This window comes from Streptopelia decaocto (assembly GCF_964273445.1).
Source record: "Streptopelia decaocto genome assembly, chromosome: 6".
Classification (NCBI taxonomy): Eukaryota; Metazoa; Chordata; class Aves; order Columbiformes; family Columbidae; genus Streptopelia; species Streptopelia decaocto.
This window is the reverse complement of record NC_138660.1, coordinates 51,688,917-51,709,513: the sequence shown is the minus strand read 5'-3', so window position 1 is coordinate 51,709,513 and position 20,597 is coordinate 51,688,917. Positions and strand designations below refer to the sequence as shown.

General features: G+C 61.0%; 2 protein-coding genes across 5 annotated transcripts in view; both read right to left on the bottom strand.

Annotated features, from left to right (window-relative positions):
• Nucleotides 1-320: 320 nt before the first annotated feature.
• IHH (Indian hedgehog signaling molecule) lies at nt 321-10,482 on the bottom strand (the record flags this gene model as incomplete). The annotated part of the gene is made up of 3 exons (XM_082055671.1): nt 321-982; nt 4,127-4,388; nt 10,180-10,482. The coding sequence occupies 3 exons, from the start codon at nt 10,480-10,482 to the stop codon at nt 321-323; spliced, it is 1,227 nt and encodes a 408-aa protein (XP_081911797.1).
• A 5,280-nt stretch (nt 10,483-15,762) lies between these two features.
• NHEJ1 (non-homologous end joining factor 1) overlaps nt 15,763-20,597 on the bottom strand; it is a 44,056-nt gene continuing 39,221 nt past the window's right edge. For 3 of the 4 annotated variants that reach the window (XM_082055615.1, XM_082055614.1, XM_082055616.1), the window contains exons 6-8: nt 16,834-16,951; nt 16,483-16,586; nt 15,763-16,195 (exon numbers count right to left, since the gene is read on the bottom strand). In XM_082055615.1, coding sequence (XP_081911741.1) covers nt 16,115-16,195; nt 16,483-16,586; nt 16,834-16,951 — 303 coding nt within the window. In that variant the 3' untranslated portion in view covers nt 15,763-16,114. The remainder of the gene's footprint in view (nt 16,196-16,482; nt 16,587-16,833; nt 16,952-20,597) is intronic. The other variant, XM_082055617.1, reaches the window with a different exon arrangement.

Sequence of the window (20,597 nt, the reverse complement as noted above, 5' to 3'; positions counted from 1 at the left end):
CACACACACACACACACACACACACACACACAAATAGCAGCATGTGGATCCAGCCAGGGGCACCCCCATGTCTGGGGGGGACCCTTCATGCCTCTCCCCTGCCCCCAAGAACAGGGAGTGAGAAGAGGGTGGTGGGCATAGAAGAGGTGTGCTGGGAAGCCCTGATGCCCCTCAGTCAGGAGAAGGCTGTGCCCTGAGCAGGCAGGACTGGAGGCAGCTCCTCCTGGGCACCCAGCTTTGAGAGGGGGTGCTGGGCCCCACTGAGCTGCCCCACAGCCACCACCTCCACCAGCAGTGCCAGCCATGGCCGGGGCACACCCTCAGCTCTCTGCCCAAGGCACCCCCAGTGGGTGGAAGCTGTCGGGGGGCAGGAGCAGCCTGCCTAGGCGGTAAAGCAGCCCCGAGTACCAGTGCATGCCATTCCCCTGCACCCCTGGCCACCCCACCAGGCTGTGGTAGAGCCGCAGTGGCCAAAAGGCCAGCTGTGCCAGCTGTTGCTCCTGCACCAGGGCAAAGCACGAGGCCACCACACCATCCACCACCAGTGTCCCATGGCGTGTCAGTGGGGCATAGGCTCCCACGTCCCTCTGGTCCTGCACCCCCACCACTTCGGCGGGCTGCCAGCCACCCCCCTCTGCTGCCACCAGCACAAAATGTCCAGGGTGCACACGGCTGGCAAAGGTGGGGCGGAAGTGAGCAGCAGGTGCTGAGGCGTTCTCAGCCACGAAGAGCAGGTGGGTGGGCGTCAGGGCCAGGCGCCGAGATGGCTCCCGCGTCTCGATGACGTGGAAGGAGGTGAGGACATGGGGCTCCTTGTCCAGGAAAGTCAAGAAGTCACTGTAAGTGGGCCTGCCTGCCCCATCCATCGCCAGCACCCGCTGGCCCGGGCGCAGTGCCCACAGCGGTGTTTGGGCACCATCCTCCAGCGTCGCCAGTGCCCGCCCAGGGAAGCAGCCCCCCGTCTTCGCAGCGGCTGAGTGCTCTGCGCGGGGAGAGAGAGGATAGGAGGGTTACCCATCTGTCAGACCCTCAGAATTGTCCCTTTGTGATGCATGGAGACCCTCCCAGGCTGCCTGGCTTTGCCCACCCAGGGATAACCCTGTCCTGGCATCACCAATATGCGCAGGTCCCTTACATGGCACCAGCCAGAAATCCAGCCTCCCTGGGCCCCTGGTCCCCTAGCCACTGGTGGTGGCACTTGGGGGCTCAAGCCACATGTGGCAGCACCTGCTCCCTGCTGCAGTGCCAGGGTGGTAGGGACAGAGCTGGGTCCCAAAACCTGCCTGGTAAAGGGGATTGGGGCAGAGCCACTGCCTCAAATGTTCAAGGCAGTGCTCAAAAGAGGGGAGGCAGAGCCCTGGCCTGGCAGTAGGCTAAGGACCAGAATGCCTTGTCACACTCTGCGTGCCCACAGCATCCCCCTCCCCTGCAGCTCTGGGCCTGGGTACCACCAGGGAGGTTGCTGCAAGGAACAGCACAGGTTGCAACGTCCTCCCCCAGCACCGCAGCACATCCCTACCCCATGCTGCAGCTCTGCTCCCTTCTCCCACCCACTTGTCTTGTTCTCTCCACATCACTGATGCCAGCCCACCCCCTCTCTGAGCTGCAGGGAGGTGTCACAGCCTGTGGCCGTCATCGGGCAAATGCCACCAGCCTCCTGAGCAGGGCTTTGCTAGCAGTTGTCACAGGGTAAAGCACTTAAACTCTCTGGGGGTTGTTCCCTGATATAGTGGCAGAGTGGTCCTACCCCTCCCCGTATTAAAAGACGCAGTGTGCCACCTGGTGTTTTCAGGGGCCAACCCTGGCACTTAGCAGGGGAACCCTGGCTTTCCAAGGAACAGAGTGCAGCTCTCACAGTACTTCGGGTCACCCAAGTCCCAGCAACCCCACCTTTGATGCCCTCCCACCATCTGCCATCTAGGGTCTTGCTCCTGGCCCTGCTCAGTCCCAGTCTTGAAGTCCCAGGCCCTCTCCCAGGTGCCCATCTAATCCCTGAGTCTCCCCACCCAGATGGCACTGCCCTCTTGAGCTTCAGGCAGAGCCAAATCCCAGCCCCCAGGCCCATGAAGAGAGGCATCCATTTCTGGGACAGAATCCTTTTATTGCTCAGATGAGGTGCAGCATCCGCCCCATGCCTGCCCCAAAGGCCAAGTCCCAAATCCTGCACCCCACAGGCCCAGGCAGGAGGCAGAGCTGTGAGGAGGTGCTGGCAGAAGGGCGAGAGGGCCACCTGGCAGAAGCGAGGGGCACAGGCACTGGGCATGGAGGTGTCGCGGGTGCAGTGGGGGACCTGAGGAGGTGCAATACATACAACAGGCCACACAGCCATCCGTACAAAAATAAAAGCCATTTACTAAGAGGCAGGAGCAGCCCGGCTGCCCTCTGTATACAGCTCTGGGGGAGTCGGGATACGCACTCCACAGCCTCCACCACACATCCCAGAGCTCCCCATGGCCTCAGGGATAAATATGGGGGACTCAAAGCCCCGGGGAGGTGCTGCAGAGCAAGGGGGCTGTGGCCAGTTTCCAGAAGCCCTCCAGGACCTCAGAGCCCCAGTCTGCTGCTTGGGCCATGGCATCCCTCTTTGGCTGGTCCAGGGGATCATGCCAGGATTCAAGAGCCTCTGTCCTTCTCCAGGGGCACAGCCCCACTTCTCTGGCCAGCCCCAAGGCTCTGGGGTCATGGTCCTTGCTTCAGAGCCTGGCCCCACTCCTTTGGCCAGCCCCACAGGGTGCCCTGGGGTGCGGAAGCCCTGGTTCTTCGCCCACGCTTTGTCCCTCTTCTTTGGGGGTGCGTCGTTCCCTCTCTGCGGTGCGGTCGCCCCACCTCCATCGCCGACTGGCGTTGTGCCCATCCTGGCATTGGCACGGGGGAGCGGGTCAGCGCGGGGGGCCAGGCTGGCGTCTAGGGGTGTCAGGCCGCTGGCCACGGGCTAGGGCAGTAGGACAGGCAGACTGCGGTGGGAGCCGAGCTCGCAGACAAGAGACATGGCGCTGCGCCAGTGTCCCCGCCCTGGCACCACCGCGGCACAGTGCGCGGCACAGGGTGTGTGGGCGTGTCTGTGGGCATGGGTGTGCGGTCACAGCCCTCTCCTCGTGCGTGTGCGTGCAAGCGCTCCGTGTGCAGCCACAGCTCCGCGGCTCGACGGCCGTGTGCCAGCACGGTGTGCACGGGCATTCGGCCGCCGAGGCTGCCCCTGCGCCTATGCAAGCCCACGCACACACAGAGCCCTTCCCAGCCTGTCGCGACGTGGGCAGGCAGGCACCCGGGCGGCAGCACGGCCCTGTCCCGGCGGGTGGCCGCGGGAGGAGCTTGTCCCTGCGCGGCCGGTGCCGTGCGTGGGCCGCTGCTGCCCTCTACCGCCCGCAGCCAGAGCGGCCGCCCGGCGGGAGCTACGCGGGGCCCGGGGCTGCAGCGTCCCAGGCAGAGCAGCTTCTCCCTGGCCTGGGGGGGAACCCTTGCACCCCACGCAATCCCGTCCCGGCCACAGGCAGGGCCCAAGACTAGCCGTCCCCCTGCACGGGGGGAGCAAACACCACCAACGACAACAGCATCCAAGGCTCCAGACCAGCTCCCTTTGCCCCCAGCATCCCCCAGCTCTGCTCTCCTCTGCAGAAGAAGCTGCACAGCAGAGATCTGATCCCAGGATACCCTGGCCTGTCCCTTTCTGGGTGTCCCCAACGCAGGATGGTCAGGGCTGGATGGATGGTGCTGCGACAGCAGGAGCTCAAGAGCAGCCAGCGGTGGAGGAGGGCAGGGATGGATGGGGCTGAGCATGGCCAGCAGGGCACTAATGGAATGCAAGGGCAGCAGCAGGGCAGCCACATGTAATGGGCAGACTTGGGGACAGGCTGAGGGAAACGGGGGCACGGGGTGGGAAAAGGAGACAGAGAGGATGGGTCAGACTGCAGATGGAGGGAGCTAGATGGGGAATTTGCCCCGTGGCACTGCTGGCCACAGGTGTGTGACTCACTCCCCACCTGACTGTCTGCCTCAGATAGGGAAATCAGGCTGTGAGAGCCAGGACCCTCCCCAGAGCACCTCACCCAGCCAGCCAGGCTCCCTAAGTATGCTGCAACCTGGGGTACTGGCCCCTGGCCCCACTCACTGCCTTCCCTCAGCTTACCTGATTTGACGGAACAGTGGATGTGAGCCTTGGACTCGTAGTAGACCCAGTCGAATCCAGCCTCCACGGCCAGGCGAGCTAGCATGCCGTATTTGTTGCGGTCCCGGTCTGAGGTCGTGATGTCCACAGCTCGGCCCTCGTAATGCAGTGACTCCTCTGAGTGGTGCCCATCCTCGTCCCAGCCCTCTGTCACCCGCAGCTTCACGCCCGGCCACTGATTCATAACGGAGATGGCCAGGGAGTTCAAGCGGTCCTTGCAGCGCTGTGAAGCAGAAGGGCAGTTAGTAAAAGCTTTTTGGAAGGGGCAGGTAGCTGCCTAGTTGGCAGGTTATGTCCCATCATGTTTCCATGAAGCCTCTCTGGGTCTCTAGATCCTTTGGGGACTGGCCCAGATGAGGAAAAACTGAGAACATGAGGTGTCTTGTCCATTCCATGTCCCCCAGACTCTTTGCAGTGCCCAATAGTCCCTTGTTTGACTCAGCATCTGCCACACATGGGAAACATCTCTCCCCTACATCCCAGCTCGTTGAAAAGCCTGTTGGGCAGCAAAGCCTTGGTCAGAGTGAAATAACCTCTCTGCTCCCCGCACACCTCCGCTGTACTAGCACTGCGCCAGGGGTTCCCAGCTGACAGAAGGGGATGCAGTAGCTGAGACCCTGCTGCCTCCTGGCTGAGAGGATCCCCTAAGGTCCTCAGCACTGTCCCCTGGCACAAATGAAACAACCTGGCCAGTTCTCAGCATAGCTCTGCTTGTTATCACTCATCAAGTCCTGAGACACAAGGACACAGCACTGGGCAGCCCCATAGCTTCATCCAACCTCTGTTCATGTGAGAAATGCCAAACGTGCCCAAGAGTTCTGTTGTGTTGAAGCAGAAGGGATGTGGGTGAAGCCCCGTCCACCTCTCCCTGCCAAAAGGGCTGAAAATCCAGGTCTGAAGAACAGCAGAAGATCCCGAAAGATCCAGACCTGGTGGCCACAGAGGTCATACAAGTGAGGCAACTTCCCTGCCTCATTTGCCCTTCTCCCCTCTGCTGCAGTCTCTTGCACCTCAGCACTCTCCAGCAAGCAGAGGAATGCCAGTCCTGCATGCCTGTGCTGCAGCCCTCACAGCCTTGCCCTGCACTGCCTGCTTCCACCAGCCACAGCTGCACCTCAGGGAGGGACCATGTGCCAGAACTTGACTTGCAAAAGTACATCCTGCACTTCTGTCCCTTCCATTTCTGTAAATTAGATGGAAGAGAACTAGAAAAGACATAAGACAAGCAATACGGGAGCTTCTACACAAAACCAGGTGGATGGAGTAGGACTATGCAGCCTGGAAAGGAGATGCTGGAAGGTCCCAGAAAGTGCTATAAAAATCAAAGTGAAGGACAGAGCATTCATGGTCACACATGAGGACAGTCTTGGAAAGCATTAAATGAAATAACTAGGCAGCAACCTAAAAAAACATCCATCACAGTGGGATATTTTCATGTGATGCCAAGCTCGTTGTTGGAACTCCCTACCATGGGATGTCCGTGGGCTGTAAGACACAGTAATGGTAGGCATGAGCCAGGGCTATAAAACTTGACATTGGCTACACCCCCAGACTCAGAAATGCCTCAGCAGTGCTTTCACAGGGAGCTGGCCCCCGAAAATATGGGTCCTCTCTCTAACCTCAAGCACCTGCTCCCTTCCAGGGGACATGAGCATTGCTGCTTTCGGGGAAACCCACTTGCGCTTGGCAGAGTCCAGTCCCTAGGAAGGGCAGTGCCAGTCAGGCTTTTGCCCTGTGTGGGGCGGGGGAGCACCTCTGCCCTTGTCCCATGGCTCCCTGGGTGTGGGGAGATAAGCCAGGAAGGTGTTGGACAAACAGTTTTCAGGTGAGATAGGGAGGAGAATGACTTTTGTCCCGTCCAACACCACTGTGGTGCCACTTGGCACATGGCACAAACAGCTCCCAAGGTCCCTGACCTCATGGGGACCCTGCGGAGAAGGGCAGTAAGGGGGTTGAGGGCTAGAGACAGGCAGGGAGTCCACAGTGCCACCTTGCATCTCCTAGCCATCACTCCAGTCATCCCTTTGCCGCTCCCACACCAGCATCCTACTCTGAGCACCCCTCTTGCCCTCACTGCCAGCCCTCCTCTTCTCCAGGGGAACCCTGCCTGCACACAAACACCCGAGACCCTCCAACCCCTGTCCCCCAGGCAGGGACACGGTCAGCCACCAGCCCTTGGGCCAGGGCCACCTGGCAGGACCCACCTGCGATGCCTTGTCCTGTGCATGTGCCCCTGCCAGCACAGCCCAAGGATCCCACCTCCCCTCCCGGCCCGGAGCACTTCCCAGCTGCCCGCCCGCCCGGCTGGGCACACAGCGGCAGGCAGGGCTCCGGAACACCCTGTCCCCGGGCTGCCGAGACGGGCGGCTCTGCCTGTGCCCGTGGTGGCCAGCAGGTGTCAGAGCACGGGCAGGGAGCAGGCAGCGACGGGCAGGTAGCAGGTACCAATGGACAGGGAGCAGGCAAGGACGGGTCGGGGAGATGACAGGTACCAGCGGGTGAGGAGTAGGCACGGACAGGCAGCAGAGCAGCAGGCAAGGAGTAGGCATGGAGGGGCAGGGAGCAGGCAGGGATGAGCAATGACAAGCGGGAAGCAGGCAGTGATACGCAAGAGCACGCAGGCAGGGATGGGCACTGACTGCCCAGGGGCTGTGCTGCCTGCACAGACAGATAGGCAGAGACCAAGAAACCCACAGGCAAGGGCTGTCTGCAGGCTCTGTGCTTGCGGGGACTGCAGAGAGAGCCCACCTCCTCGCCACACACAGTCCAAAAAGGCTACAGCATCCTCAGGGACCAGGGTGACTAAACCTGCCTGCATGGCATGGCCCCCTGCCCACGTCAGGGTGAACATGAGCTCTCACAAGGTGACGACAAAGATGTGGAAATGCCACCATGTCCCATGGGCCCTGCGGCACCTCAGCTGGAGTGTAATGTCCAAGCTCAGCCATGTTGCACTGAGCCACGGCTCATCAGCCCCAGCACTGCTCTAGTGCCAAGACAGGAGCCTGAAACCGATGCAACGGGCACATAGCAGTGTTTGGGGGGAAGGCGGGTGGTGACAGTGCGTTAAAAAGGGGGCAGAGCTTGTCCCTGTAGTGGCACAGATGACTGGGCACCCCCAAGCCACACGCAGGACAGGGCCTTATGCCACCACACTGAGCTGGGTGGCTCTATGCTGTTCTATGCACATCGCAATGGAGGCCTTGGGCATATTGGGCTGGGCTGAGCAGAGATGTTCTGCCCTCTGACCAACGCTAGCATTCCCCTTCTCATGTACAGACTGGTGACAGGACCGTGTTCTGTGAGGGAAGCTAAACCCCTTTAGAGAAGGTAGCCAGTCTGGAAGGAAGGGCACAGCTCCAAGACAGTGCACAGTCAGCAGGGACCCCAAGGCCATCTCAGGGGAGGTACTAAGGGCAATCAGGTGTGATCACAGTCTCAGCAGAGGTGTTGTAAATGGAGTCTGCTTGGCCACAGCCACCCCCGCATCCAAAGCCTGGCTAGGAGAATAGGGGTCCCACTAGCATCTCACCATCTGGTGAAGTTTCGCCCAAAGGAAGCCAAGAGTCTTATCCCAAGGTCTCCATGAGAAATTCCTCACCACTTCAAGGATGGTCTCCATGCCAGTTGGGACAACAGCAGCTTCAAGGGGTGATGGCTGGGGTAGGGAGAGGCTTGGGGTTGAGACTCCATGGGGGCAGGGGGCCCATGACATTCCTGGGCCAGGCTGCTGGGGAGAGGTGAGGCGGGCTCTGCCTCCAGTCTTATCTCAGCACCTCCGAGTGGGACCAGCAAGAGCAAACACACTGGAATTCTTGAGAAAGATGAAACGATAAAGGAAAGGCGGGCAGAGAGCAACACTACCCACCCCCCCCCAAGCAGGCAGCATCTTCCGGCTGCCTGGGACACCCAGACCCTTGGACTTGGGGAAAGAAAACAGGTTTGAAGTGAGTCAACAGCAGTAAAAGCCAGCGTACTAGGGGAAGGGACAAGGAGTTGGGTCAATGGCCTTCCCAACCCATAGCAACATAGGGCATGGTGCCAGTGTCAGAGCTCCCATGTCTGGGGACATCTACCACAGCCAGGGGCCACAGGACAAGCCCAGAGGGCTGTGGGATGGCAGCAAGCTACCAGAAGTCATGTCACCTCCACAGCAATTGGGACAGTTCCCTGCAGAGGTGCCCAAGGCACCAGGGTACCTATCTGTGCATGGACATGTGGTGGCCAGGGTAAGAACCCTGGCTGCGGTGACAACCCTCATTTGGGCACTGCAAGAAGACCAAAGAGCTTCCAAGTACCCTGCCAACAAGGCAGTAGGACAGTGGGAAGTGTGGGGCTGGCAGGTGAGACATGGAGCCCTCCCTGTCCCAGGGATTCCAGGGAACACTGGCTGGGTTAGGGCAGGGAGTGGGAGCACTGTCAAGAGCAAACACAGCTGTAAGCACTCTCTTGCCTCCAACTCAAGCAATATGATGTTGTTGGCTTCCCTGATGCATGGACTAGCAGAGCTCACTGCTCCCTCAGGTGTCCCTGAGGGATGCTGGCTCCAGCCCAGCCCCAGAGCTCCAGTGACTGACCAGCAACCACGACTTCTGCAACTCTTTGAGCTTGGTGCTGCCTCACCGGGGGTCTCCATACCTCTGCTGCAGTTTGTAGCCTGAGAACCGCCCTGGACCACAGCCCCTGCCCTCAGAGACCTGCCTTTGGGGAACACAGGGTTGCAGAGCTGTCAAGCCAGCACCCAAGACACTTCTCCTCCTGTTGTTACCAACACCTTGTCCAGAGGCCATTGCCAGAGCCCCACTCAGCACCTGCTGCCATGGCCATGCATGCTCACCCACCCACCAGCCCCAGACCAGGGGTGCAGTGGTCAGCAGGGCAGCCCCAGCTCCCCCCTGCCTCTCCCAGGATCTTGCTCAGTCTGTAACCCAGTGCTGAGGCTGGTGGCCAGGTTTCTTAGCAAGGCCGTGTGGCTCCTTATCTGCATTCCTGAAACCCTCAGGCATTCTACTGGCAATATTAAAACACAGAGTAACCTTCGTCCAGCATCACCCCCTCCTCCGCTGCCATCCTCTGTCCCCCCCACCTCTCCTGCCCATTGGCCCAGGGCACTCGCAAGCTGGCTGCAACATGGCATTTGCAACAACAGGTTGTCCTCATCACCAAGCGCAGCAAGCTGAGGGCAGCCCCCACCAGGCACTGTCCACCATATCACACGGAGACACATGGGAATGGGGCACTAAGGCAGGGCACAGGGTTTCGGCAGCAGAGTGGGGACAAGGACAACGAGGGTGCTCCCGGAACCCAGCTGGCTGCTCTGCCCACTCCCCTCTCTGCCAGCACATCAGGCTTTGCTCTGCCTTTCGGCTCCAGTAGGCAGGCTGCCGGCTCTGCCAGCTGGTAGGGAGAGCCGAAAGGCAAGGGCAGGATGGGTGCAGTGGGGCAGAGTGCTGCCCAATGGGGGAACAGCATGGCACAGCACTGCCGGCTCAGGAGCGGTTTGGCAGGATGCTGTTGGATCAGGGGAAGTGTGGCACAGCTCATGAGGGCACAAGGGCAGGCTGCTATGAGCTCGGGAGGCACAAGGGCACACCTCGGGGTGCAGCAGGCATGGGTGCCACAGGCTCCGAAGCGCAGTGGGGTAAGGTGCTGCCATCTCGGGGGACAGGATGCTGCCGGCTTACGGGGCAGCGTGCTGCCGGTTCCGGGCAAAGGGTGCTGCTGTACCAGTGTGCAGCGGGACAGGCTGCTGCACGCTCCTGGTCCGATGCGCCCAGCCCAGCCGAAGGGGCAGAGCTTTGCAGCGCCCGGCGAAGGGAGATACCTGCGCTACACAGCCGGGAGACCGGGCCGGGCACCGGAATGCCCTGAGCAGGACAGGGAAGCTGCAGCGTCGGGTCCCCCGCTGCTGCCCTCGCTGTCCTAGGACAGCGAGGCGCAGGACGCTCCCGGGCAGCTTCGGTGCCCGCAGGTGCTTGGCGAGCGGGGAGAAGCGGGCGGCGGTGGGGCTGTACCTGGGTCATGAGCCGGTCGGCGCCGGTGTTCTCCTCGTCCTTGAAGATGATGTCGGGGTTGTAGTTGGGTGTGAGCTCCTTGAAGCGCTCCGAGTTACGCGCGATCTTGCCTTCGTAGCGGCCGCTGGCCCCCAGCGTCTTCTCGGGGACGTTGGGGCTGAACTGCTTGTAGGCGAGCGGGATGAGCTTGCGGGGCGGGCGGCGGCGGCTGCCCACCACCCTGCCCGGCCCGCAGCTGCGCACGGCCGGCGCCAGCAGCAGCGCGCACCCGCTCAGCAGCAGCAGCAGCCGCGCCGGCTTCATGGCGCGCCCGGCGGCCCCGGGGCGGCCCGGGGGACCGGCGGCTTCGGGGGCCCCGCTAGGCTCGGCCGCCGCTCCCGCCGCCCGCCCCGGGGCTCCCCATGCAGCGCGCAGCCGGCGGACAGGTGCCGGTGGCGGCGGCGGCGGGGCGCGGCGGCTGCCCGGCGCGGGTGCGCTCCGGCTGCCTGGTGCGGCGGGCCGGTGGCGGCCCGCTCTGAGCTGCCGTGGCCCGGCGGCGGCAATAAATAGCGAAGGGACGTTTGTTTTGGCAGGGGAGCGGCTGCTTGCGGGGCGCGGGGCGCGGGGCTCGGCGCTGCCGGAGCCCCCCGCGGTTTGCGCTTCGGCGGTCAGCGCGGCGGAGCTGGAGCCGGAGCCGCCGCTGCCTCCGCTCCCCGGGCAGGAGTGAGAGGGGAAATTGAAGAGATCCGGGACCGGGAACCGCCAGGACCGCACCCTGCCCGTGTCCCAGCCTCCCAGCGCCCTCCCTCCCTCGCCTCCTCCCCGCGGAACCTGCCCCGGGCCGCCCGCAGCCTCCTCCCCCCGGCCGATCACCACGGCCCGCAGCCCACCCCGCCGGGGGTGCCCGCTGCCACCTGCCCCCCGGGGCAGCCCCGCCACCGCCCCGAGGCGCGCCTGGCCCGCCGCACACCCTCCCCGGGGTGTCCCGCGGGGGGTCCCCCGCGGCCGCGTGGGCGCGGGGTGGCACCCCCGGGGCTCCGGCCCCTGCCGCGCCGCCTGCTCGCCAGGGGCCCGGGCCTGCGGGCAGGGATCAAACAGAGCAGGGAGGCAGCTGGTTGAAATTTAACCACAATATTCTCGCTCCCCATTGTTTCCAGGGAGGCCCGATATTTCCACAACAGGATTATGGCATCTGATTAACTCGCTGAGACAACAATGAGGGGCTGGGATGGGCTTCCCCTTCTAGCTGCCAAAAGGGGAAAGTAAATACAACACCCTGATTTCAGGAGCGAGGGCTTGCAGGGCCCCCCCGGTTCTCCCCCAGCTGTGTGCTGGGGAGGGGTCCAGCACAGCCCTGCTTGCACTCCCTCTGGCTGCCCGGGACATTCCCAGGTGAGGCAGTGCCTTCGGATGCCCCTGCATACACAACTCTCAGGGATGTCCCCTTGCCAGCTCTTCGGTGGGCACAGGGCATGGGTCTCTCCTAGGGATACACAGAGAGGCCAGACTGGAACAGCCCAGCCAGCAGCTGGGCTCTGACAGCAGGGTTGTGCTGGCCTCAGCAGGACCAAGAAACTTGGACAAGAGGGATGCAGGCTGCAGACTCAGCAACAACCACAGGCTTGGGATGCTGCTATCCAGTGGCCCTGTGGACCATTTTCCTTTGCAGGAGCTGCAAGAGAAGCGCAACTGGCCAGAGGTGTCTCCATCAGGTTTTCATACTGTCATTTTGTATCCAAAACCAGTATCCAGAGCCTATGTGAAGTCCTGCCACTGTGCAGGATGGTGAGTCTGTCTCGCTACTCCTGCACATGATGCAGCAAGAGGGTCTGGCCAGCAGTCCCAGGGCACCCCACTTCCGTATCTGTTCAGCTGATCCTTCCAGTGGAGCATCCTTAAGGGCATCAGCAGCAGGGAGAGCAGATGGGACAAGTCACAGCACCACTCCCCATCCCTGCTCCTGGTTTCCCAGGGCTGCAGAAAGGGCACAGTTCTCTGTGCCTCATGGGCACAGGAAAATTGGAGCCTGGGCTAAGTCCACAGGGTCCTCCAGGCCAGTTTATACTCCCACAAAGGAATAAGCCCAGGTGCCTACCTTGCTCATCATTGACACAAGGGAGTGGGGAACAGGATCATTTGTGGTAGTGCTGAGTTTGGGGGGTTGCAGAACACCAGACAGAAGAGTCCTATGTCTGCTGATGACCAAACCCAGACCTTCAAAGAACGTCTGCAGCCTGCCAACATGCAGAATGCATGTCACATGTGTCTGTCCTTCTCTCAGCAGCTCTGGGCTGACAGCAGCCCTGCCCAGCCCTCATTGGTACAACATTCATGTCCCACGAAAGCCCAGGGCTGCAGACAGGGAGCTGAGTTTGTCTGTGACAGCAGCTCCTATCCATGCAGGGGCCCCAGCACCCTGCGTCGGCTCTGGCCACAGTGACAGTGTCCTGTCACTGGGTGCAGAGTCCAACACCTCCTCATGCAGCAGGGACCTGCTGGGCTGGCCTGGATTCTGCATGGGACACAGGAGGCAGGAGAATGACTTGCTCACTAACAGCTCTGTGCTGAAGAGCAGCCCTCTAGGAATTGTCCCAGCTCCAAATGCCCCCGATCCTGTCCCAGCCCCACTGCCCTGTGCTAGTGGCAGGACTGGCTCTGCAGGAGACGCTGTCCCGGCTCTCAGCAACCCCTTACAGGTGGGCTGAGGCAGATTGCCCACAGCATCATCATTCCCAATGCCAGCCTGTGTCCTTGCCAGGCAGAGCCCAGTGGCACGTAGGACCAAGTGGTACAGGAACCCCAGGCGCGATAGGGCAGGCAGAACTGGGTGCGCAAGGATGGGGCTGCAGGCTGTAACAGGGTCTGTCTAACCAAGGAGTGAGGGGAGATTTCTGCTGCAGGGGCAGATTTCTGCTCAGGAAGCTGGTGGGAAGGGACATTTGCTGCTGCAGCACTAGGTCACAGGGAGGAATTACCTTCCAGTGGAGGTGGGAGAGATGCAGTGTCCAACGCTGTATTGTACATCATCTCCCACACTGGGACGCCTGGCCACCATGCACTGCTCCTGCCTGCATCCCAACCATGCCCAAGTCCTTCCTTCCTCTGCACCTCAGCTTTCTTCATCACCGCATCCCCCTATCCCTGCCCCAAGCAGGAGGGTAGCATCCTGCAAACACCTTGGTGGGCTCCCAAGGCTGCCCAGGGCAGGGGTCTCGGTGCTGCCACAAGGCCCTGCAGGGCTGGCCGTAGCTGGGTGCTGCACAGGGTGAGTGGGCATGCGGGCAGTGGAGCCGGGCGATGCAGTCTAGGTGGTGCTATTTCTCTATTTTTGCACTGGATGGGTTTGAGATTTTCCTCTCCCTATTCGCTGCCTTAGTCGTCTTCGCCTCTCTCTCTTTTTTTTTTTTTTTTTTTTTAACTTTTCCTTTTCTAAAAATACTTGACAGCGATTGAAAGGTCCCTTTAATCGAGGCCACAGAGCCCTTATTAAGGGCACGGGTCGGGGTGCTGGGCCGTGCCCGGCATAACGGCTTCATTAAACCCTGCGAAAACTAATATTTATGGAATCAAATTTATGGAGGCCGAGGCCGAACTTGTGGCCTTTAATGTGTGTCGGGAGCTCAAATCCAGTCGGCTCCAGGGGGGAGGGGTTGGGGACAGGGAAGGAGACCCCAGCAGGACAGGATGGGACAGTGAGTGGTGACACTACATGGAGCTGGCAGCAGCCTGGGCCAGGGAGGCACGAGCAGCCCCATGTTAGAGTCTTGGGGGATGGGGTCCCTGTCGTAGCCTAGGGGGCATCGGCAGAGCTCTTTTTCCCACTGATGTCTTCACTCTCCTGCTTTTATTTACCCCCATCCACACTCCTGCAGCCTCACCTTCCCTTCCCTTGGGAGCAGGGTGAGCGGAGCAGGATCTATCCCTGCAGCAGGTCTTTACCTCCAGCCCATGACTGCTGGGGTGCTTGCTCACCCCTTGGGCACAGGCCTGCAGGGCAACCCAGGCGGGCTCATTCAGCAGCAGGACATGGCTCTTGAGTAACACCCTTGCAGCACCCCTGTGGCTGGGACTGCCTCCCCTGAGTTGAGCATCCCAGGGAGAAGCAGAGACACAGCCCAGGTGCAGCAGGCAGCTTGGATGACTCTGGGGTGCAGGTGCTGTTTTGCACCACCTGGTCCCCTGTAGAGACCACCAGCCACTGGCACAGTGGGATGAGAATCTGCTCCCCCCACATGTGATGTCCCTTCAGCCCCAAAGGGGACAGATGAGTAGGATGCCGTTGCTGGGGTGATAAACCCTCCTCCTGCAGGGTCTGGCATGCACTTGGAAGCAGCATGAAACCGGGTTCAAGCAGGGAGCTGAGGGATCTGGCTTGGAACGGAGCAGCTCCCAGGCCAGGAGATGGAGCCCATGTAGATGGATCAGGGGTTGCACCAGGGGACATCCTGGTGACAGAAGACACATGAAACACAGGGCTGCTAAACTGCTGCCCCAGTCCCACCACTCCAGCCGGTAGCAGGATGGTCCCTGGTGACAAGTGTCCCTCAGGCAGATCCTGGCAGATGGCAGATAGAAGACAGCTGTGGCTGTTGGCACAAGTTCCCCATCCCATGGCTTCCCCTTCCCACCACTCACCCTACCCCACATGCAGAGAGGAAATATAAAAAGCAAGCGGCTGCTCTCGCCCTGGGACTGGCCGGCTGTGGCCCAGCAAAGGCCCTTTCATTCCCCTTCCACAGGCACAGGGGCTGCTCCGGATGTTTTTGTTTCCCCCTTGCTACCCAGGAGAGCAGGCAGTGTGACTGTGACCGGCCCAGCCTGGGGGAGCAGGGCAGCTGGGGGCACGGGTGCCTGCCGCAGGAGAGCGGCCCATGGGCTGCCTGCCTGCAGCAGTGCTGCCTGGCTCTCTGCCTGCTGTTTTAGGACCTGGCTCAGGCACATGAGTGGGGTCTTGGCCCCAAAGGAAGCATGTGGACACAAGGGCTAGAAGCAGAGAGGGGTCATGGATGGATGGATGGATGGATGGGGTGTGGAAGGGCAGGTGTGGTGTGTCCAGGGAGCATCTATAAATTGCTCCATGGCTGCTCTCGAGCCTGGGAGCTTTCAGTGCCTTAGTGGCTTGGTTGTCCCCTGCCCCATGGATGCCAGAGCATTAATCCCATAGCACCTGCCTACTAACCCTGGGGGAGCTGCCTGCATATGGAGGGTGGCCCTTGGCACAGCCAGGCTGTCTTTGCCAATGGGCTGCTCTAAGGGCTTCTCCTGGCTCCAGGCACCAGCGAGCGGCATGTCCCCAATCTGGGACAAGGAGAATGTGGACTCCAGGCCTCCCAGCGTGCTCTGCCCCCAGGATCTGGGAGTCCCCTCATGCACACCCCACCCCACCCCACATGCTGCTGCTCAGGGTGAGGCACAGCATGGGCTAGGATCTGCTGTCCTGCCCCATGGCAATGAGCTCCTGTCACCTCCTCACCGTCCAGAGCTGCTGCAAGCCCCTGTGACAGCAGGACTGGCCTGAGGGGGACCCCACAGCATCAGGGGCTGTATCTCTGCCTGGACACTGTGAGCCCAGGAAGGACAGAGCAGGAGAGAGAATCTCACCCAGACACAGCCCTTTATTGCAAAACCACAGGAGAGCAGCCAAAGCCCACAGCCCTGCCAGAGCCCTGGCTGTCCCACACCCACCCAGTAGTATCCCTCTCTTTCCCCCCAGGTCCAGTCCTGGCTCCACCACAAGGCACCCTGGGCAAGCTCTGCACCAGGGAAGAAGTAAAAAAAGAGGTTCCTGAGACACTGTTGAAGAAAGGATACACCCCATCTCCCTGTCTGGAGACGCCTTTGAGGGGACCATGTCCTGTGCAGGGTCTGCCAGGAGATGCAGGAGAGGAGGCAGTGCTCTGCACTGCCTCAGATGCTGGGGCAAGCACAGACCCTCAGGGTGGGTGGCAGTGACATTTCAGCTGAAGAGCCCCTTCGCCTTCTTTGGCTTGGCCTTGGCTGCAGGAAGACGGGGCTTCTGAGCTGGGGAGGACACTGGCTGGAAGCAAAGGGGAGGCAGTGTCAGTCTCCGCTGAGGGTCATGCAGGATGGGTGCATGTGTGCAAGCAGTGACATGCCCGTCATCCCCATGGGGGAGTGCAAACCACGTATGTGTGCAACCACATGCTGCCCAGCCAGGGTGCATGGGGTAACATAGGCTAGGAACCAAGCTGGAACCCCCAGCTCATGCTGGAGTGACACAGGTCTAGGATGCAAGGAGGGAAGGGAGGTGTGGGCCCCATCCTGCTGTTGGTACAGAGAAGCTGTTTCTAGAGCTGCACTCACCGTGATTCCCTCACTGGAAGATGCTGTTTCATCCTCCTGGGACGGAGGCGGCAGTTGGGGATGCCCTGCGGTTTCTGCAGTAGGTGCTGGGCCCTCAGCATCCCCTGATACCAGCAGTAAAAAATGCAATTTAGGAGTGAGATGAAGGAGCAGAGGGCATTGCCTAAAGTCACACCAGGAACAGTGCCTGGGTGCAGAGCTCAGCCCATGGGTGGAAAGCAAAGAGGGAGATTGTTGCATGGGCTGAGCTGCAACCAGAGCTCGACTCCCCTTCCCTCAGGATGGGAGCTCAGACGCAGGCGGGCTAGGTGTTTCCCACACTCCCCCTTCCACAGCCACAGAGCTCCTCACCTGAGCGCTGCCGTTTCCGAGCCTGCTTGGCCTCCTGCTGCGTCACCGCCATGTAGAGCTGCTGCAGAGCAGAGGGGAATGCCTGCCCCTCTCCCACACTGCAGATCTGGGGCAGGGTCTGCAGGAGAGAGCAGAGGCACCATCACCCTGCCAGGCCATCACCTGCCAGGACACCCAGCCATGGTGCCACAGCAGGCACCAGGCAGCAGAGAAGTGGCCGTGCATTCCTCTGCTCCCCAGCTGTGCACACACACACACTCACATGCGTGTGCACACACCTGTACACCTGCTTGGCCAGCAGACTGCCTCCCCAGTCAGAGGCAGACCGCAGTGGCTTGCGAGTCATTCATGAAATGCTGGAGATAAGGTCGCATGTGGGGTGCGGGGTGAGGCGGTGAGGGAAGGGCTGCGGCTTCCCCATGGAAGCACCACAGGGGCCGTGGCCGGCTGATAAGGACAGCCAGCTTTGGTGAAGGGCAGGACCTTGGCACAAGGTGGGGATGGGGAGTCCCTGCCTGCTGCAGCTGCCTCCAGCATGTCTACGTGGGCAGCACAAGACATCCCCAGTGGCCCCATGGCAAGTGAGGATGATACAACAGTGAGAACAGGGATGCTCGGGTTTGCTCCCAGGCTTCCAGAGCAGCTCCTGCCTCCCTGCACACATTTTTTCTCCATCCAGGCTCAACGCAGGGAAGCCCCTCTCTTCCTCCAGGGCTGCGGAGTGTGCATTTGAGTGTGGGTGTGCATGTGTGCACGAGGGTTCTGGGCACAGTGATCTGTGGGTGAGCGTGGCCCTGAGTGAGTGTGTGGCTGGTTGCATGGCAGTGGACCTGTGTGTGTGTGTGTGAAAGGTCTGTGCACTAATCTCTGCTCCGCTCCATGCCCAGACAGCAGGAGAACAAAGTGTAACAGATAAGGCTGGATCCTCTCCGGGCAAAGAGAGTGGGGAGGGGATGGGGACACTCAGACCCATTCAAGGCCAGAGTCCAAAGCCTGGATCCAGCTTCCCAGTGGCAGAGAGGGCAGACTGAGCCCCCCTCGCTGCTCCCCACTGCACCGGGGGGGCAGGGATGATGCCAGGATGGGTTGGTTGGTGCCCAGAAAGGCGCCTTCCCCGCAGGTTTCATCCCTCCTGCTGAAGCCATGGACATGAAAGGCCCCTTAGCTGTAGGACACGCATGCTACTGGGGTCTGCTTTTTGGTCAGCTTCTGTGCAGGACCTCCTGTGACCCTGGCCACGGCCACAGGAGGGAGCGATGCTCTGGTCCCAGTGTCCTGCCAGTATCCCCAAAATTGCTGGGCAAACACACCTCGCGGTGCCTCCTTGCCTGGCCTCTGACCCATGAGCTATGTTGGCCCATCACAAGGTGCCAGGGAGGAGGAGGAGGAGGAGGAGGAGGGATGCTGAGCACCTCAGACACCCTCTTGCCCTGGATGTCTCAGCCCCATGGTGCCAGGCTTCCACTCAAGGTTGCAAAAGCAGCATCTGAGGCCAGGAAGGCAACTGTACTTCAAAGGCAGGAGAGGGGCTGGCAATGGGTGTCTGACACAGCCCAGATCAAAGGCACAAGCTGGAGTCATAATTCAGAGTAAAACAAACAGCAGCTCCCAGGAAAGCTCAGAACGGTGGTGGAGTGGGCAAAGTGTACTAGGTAGCACTGTGCGGGTCAATGCCCTGGGAGGGCAGGAGAGTCCCCTGCAGAGCCACCCAGACCTGGGTGCCACTATCCTGCTGCCCATCCCCTCTCGCCACCACCGAGGGGTCCCCAGGGAGCACAAAGGCAGTGGGGCAGGCTGTGCACCCAGGCACAGGGTGCTGAGCATGTCCTTCTGCTCCAACCCAGCTGGGACACAGGCTGTGGTGCAGGATGGCACCTGGAACACGTCCCGAGCCCCAAGGCTGCCCAGGCTGCTCCTCTTCCCAGCATCCAAGTGAAGATCTGGGTAGAGCAGCTGCTCTCTTGGTGCTCACCCCAGGTGTCTGGAGCCAGCACCACATCCACATGGTGTCCCTGGGAATAGGACAATGCTGTGGAGTTCCACACTTGCAACCACCTGGTGTCCCTGAGACCAGTACAAAGACACCTGCTGGGATGGCACCCTGGGGAGGCACTGGGAGAAGGATGCCCAGTGCCACCAGCCCCCTGGGGAGGGGTGGGCATCTGGGGTGGCATAGGGGTCTGCAGGTGCAGGGCACCTACTGCCCAGGCCTCTGAGAAGGGCCTAGCTCTGGCAACCCCAGGATAGAATTTGGGAGTCACCAGCCACCTCCTGATGCCGCCCTTCCCAGAGCCTCCAGCCCACGGTCTCAGAGCCTTCGGGCCACCAGAGCTGGCCCGCACTGGGATGGGACGACCGTGCTCCACAGCCCCCGAGGGAAATGGGTTTATAGCGTTTCCCTGCAGAGCCGTGACTCAGCAGGGAGCAGAACGTGCTGTGCCAGCCACTGGCCACCTGATGGCCCCGGAGGCTGCGAGGGACAAGGAGGTGTCCCCAGAAGAGGCTGGGTAGGGGGACAAGCCCTGGACACTGGTAACTTACTCTCCCTCCTTGCCCCATGACCCTAGTGCATCCCTGAGCTGAATCCTACTGCAGACAACTTGCTGTCCCCACTGCGACGTCAGCCCTGGCCTCCGGTGGCTTGTTTTTCTCTGATTACCCATCTCTGGGATAACCATGACGCCTAAATTTAGGGGAGCAGCATGAGCAGTGAGCTGGCATCCGAGGGAGTGCTGGCCGGGATGTCCCACAGGGCTCACTGGGCACTGGGGAGTGATGCCCAGGGAGCTGGCATGGCTTACCCCACGTGTTATGACTACCTGGCCACAAGGCCAAACAGGATGCCCCGGTATCAGGAGAGACTCAAGGCTGTGGCAGCGGCACGGGAGGCTCTGCAGCACACTCTGAACTGCGATTAGCCTGGCTGGGGGGGCTGCCCGGCAGAAGCGGGCAGGCGCCTGACCTCGTGCCAGGAGCAAGCCATGCTCACCGGCAGCTCCACAGCGGTAGGGGCAGGTCCCAAGGTCTGCATCCTCACTCAGTGTCCCCCATCCCAGAGGGCTCTGCTGTGAGGCTGTACTCAGCATGGGGGTGCAGCAGGGCCAGTGGTGGGCAGGGTACTGCATCCATCTCTCAGGCATCCCACCTTCACCCACCCCTACCCAAACTCCCTTCTCAAGCAACCATAAGAGATGGTGATTTGGGTGTCCCCTTGACAGCCTGAGCCAGTGGGGCACATCACCCAGCCTGGCACCATGCCACTGACACAGAAGCATCACCTTTCCCTAGCCCGGGTCCGTGGTGTGGGGGCTGCAGGCAGGCTGGATCGTGCAGGGCCGCCGCACTGGTGCCAAGCACCAGAGTCTAAATCGGTCGTGCTCAAAGCTGGGGACTGACCCTTTCATTATCACACCAGACGTTCAAAGTGGTTACCAACATTCTTCACTACAAACCCCACATTCCTATTTTTTAATATATTTTTAACTGGAAAACAGAGCGAACGGGGCCCATTTAGAAATTACAGCCTGGCTGCTGTGGCTTGTATGTCAGATCTGCCCACATTCCCGTGGCCAGCCTCAGCACATGCTCCACAGGGGCACACTTAATAATTCCTGCCGGGGCTGGGAGCCAAGGGGTGTGGGCCAGGGGGTGCATGGCTTCCCTGGGCTCCCTCTGCCAGCAGGCTCCACAAAAGCGGCGTGGTGGAGCAGCAGCCCAGGAATGGCGCACTGGCTCTCAGCGATGGGCACAGCTGCTGCCGCACT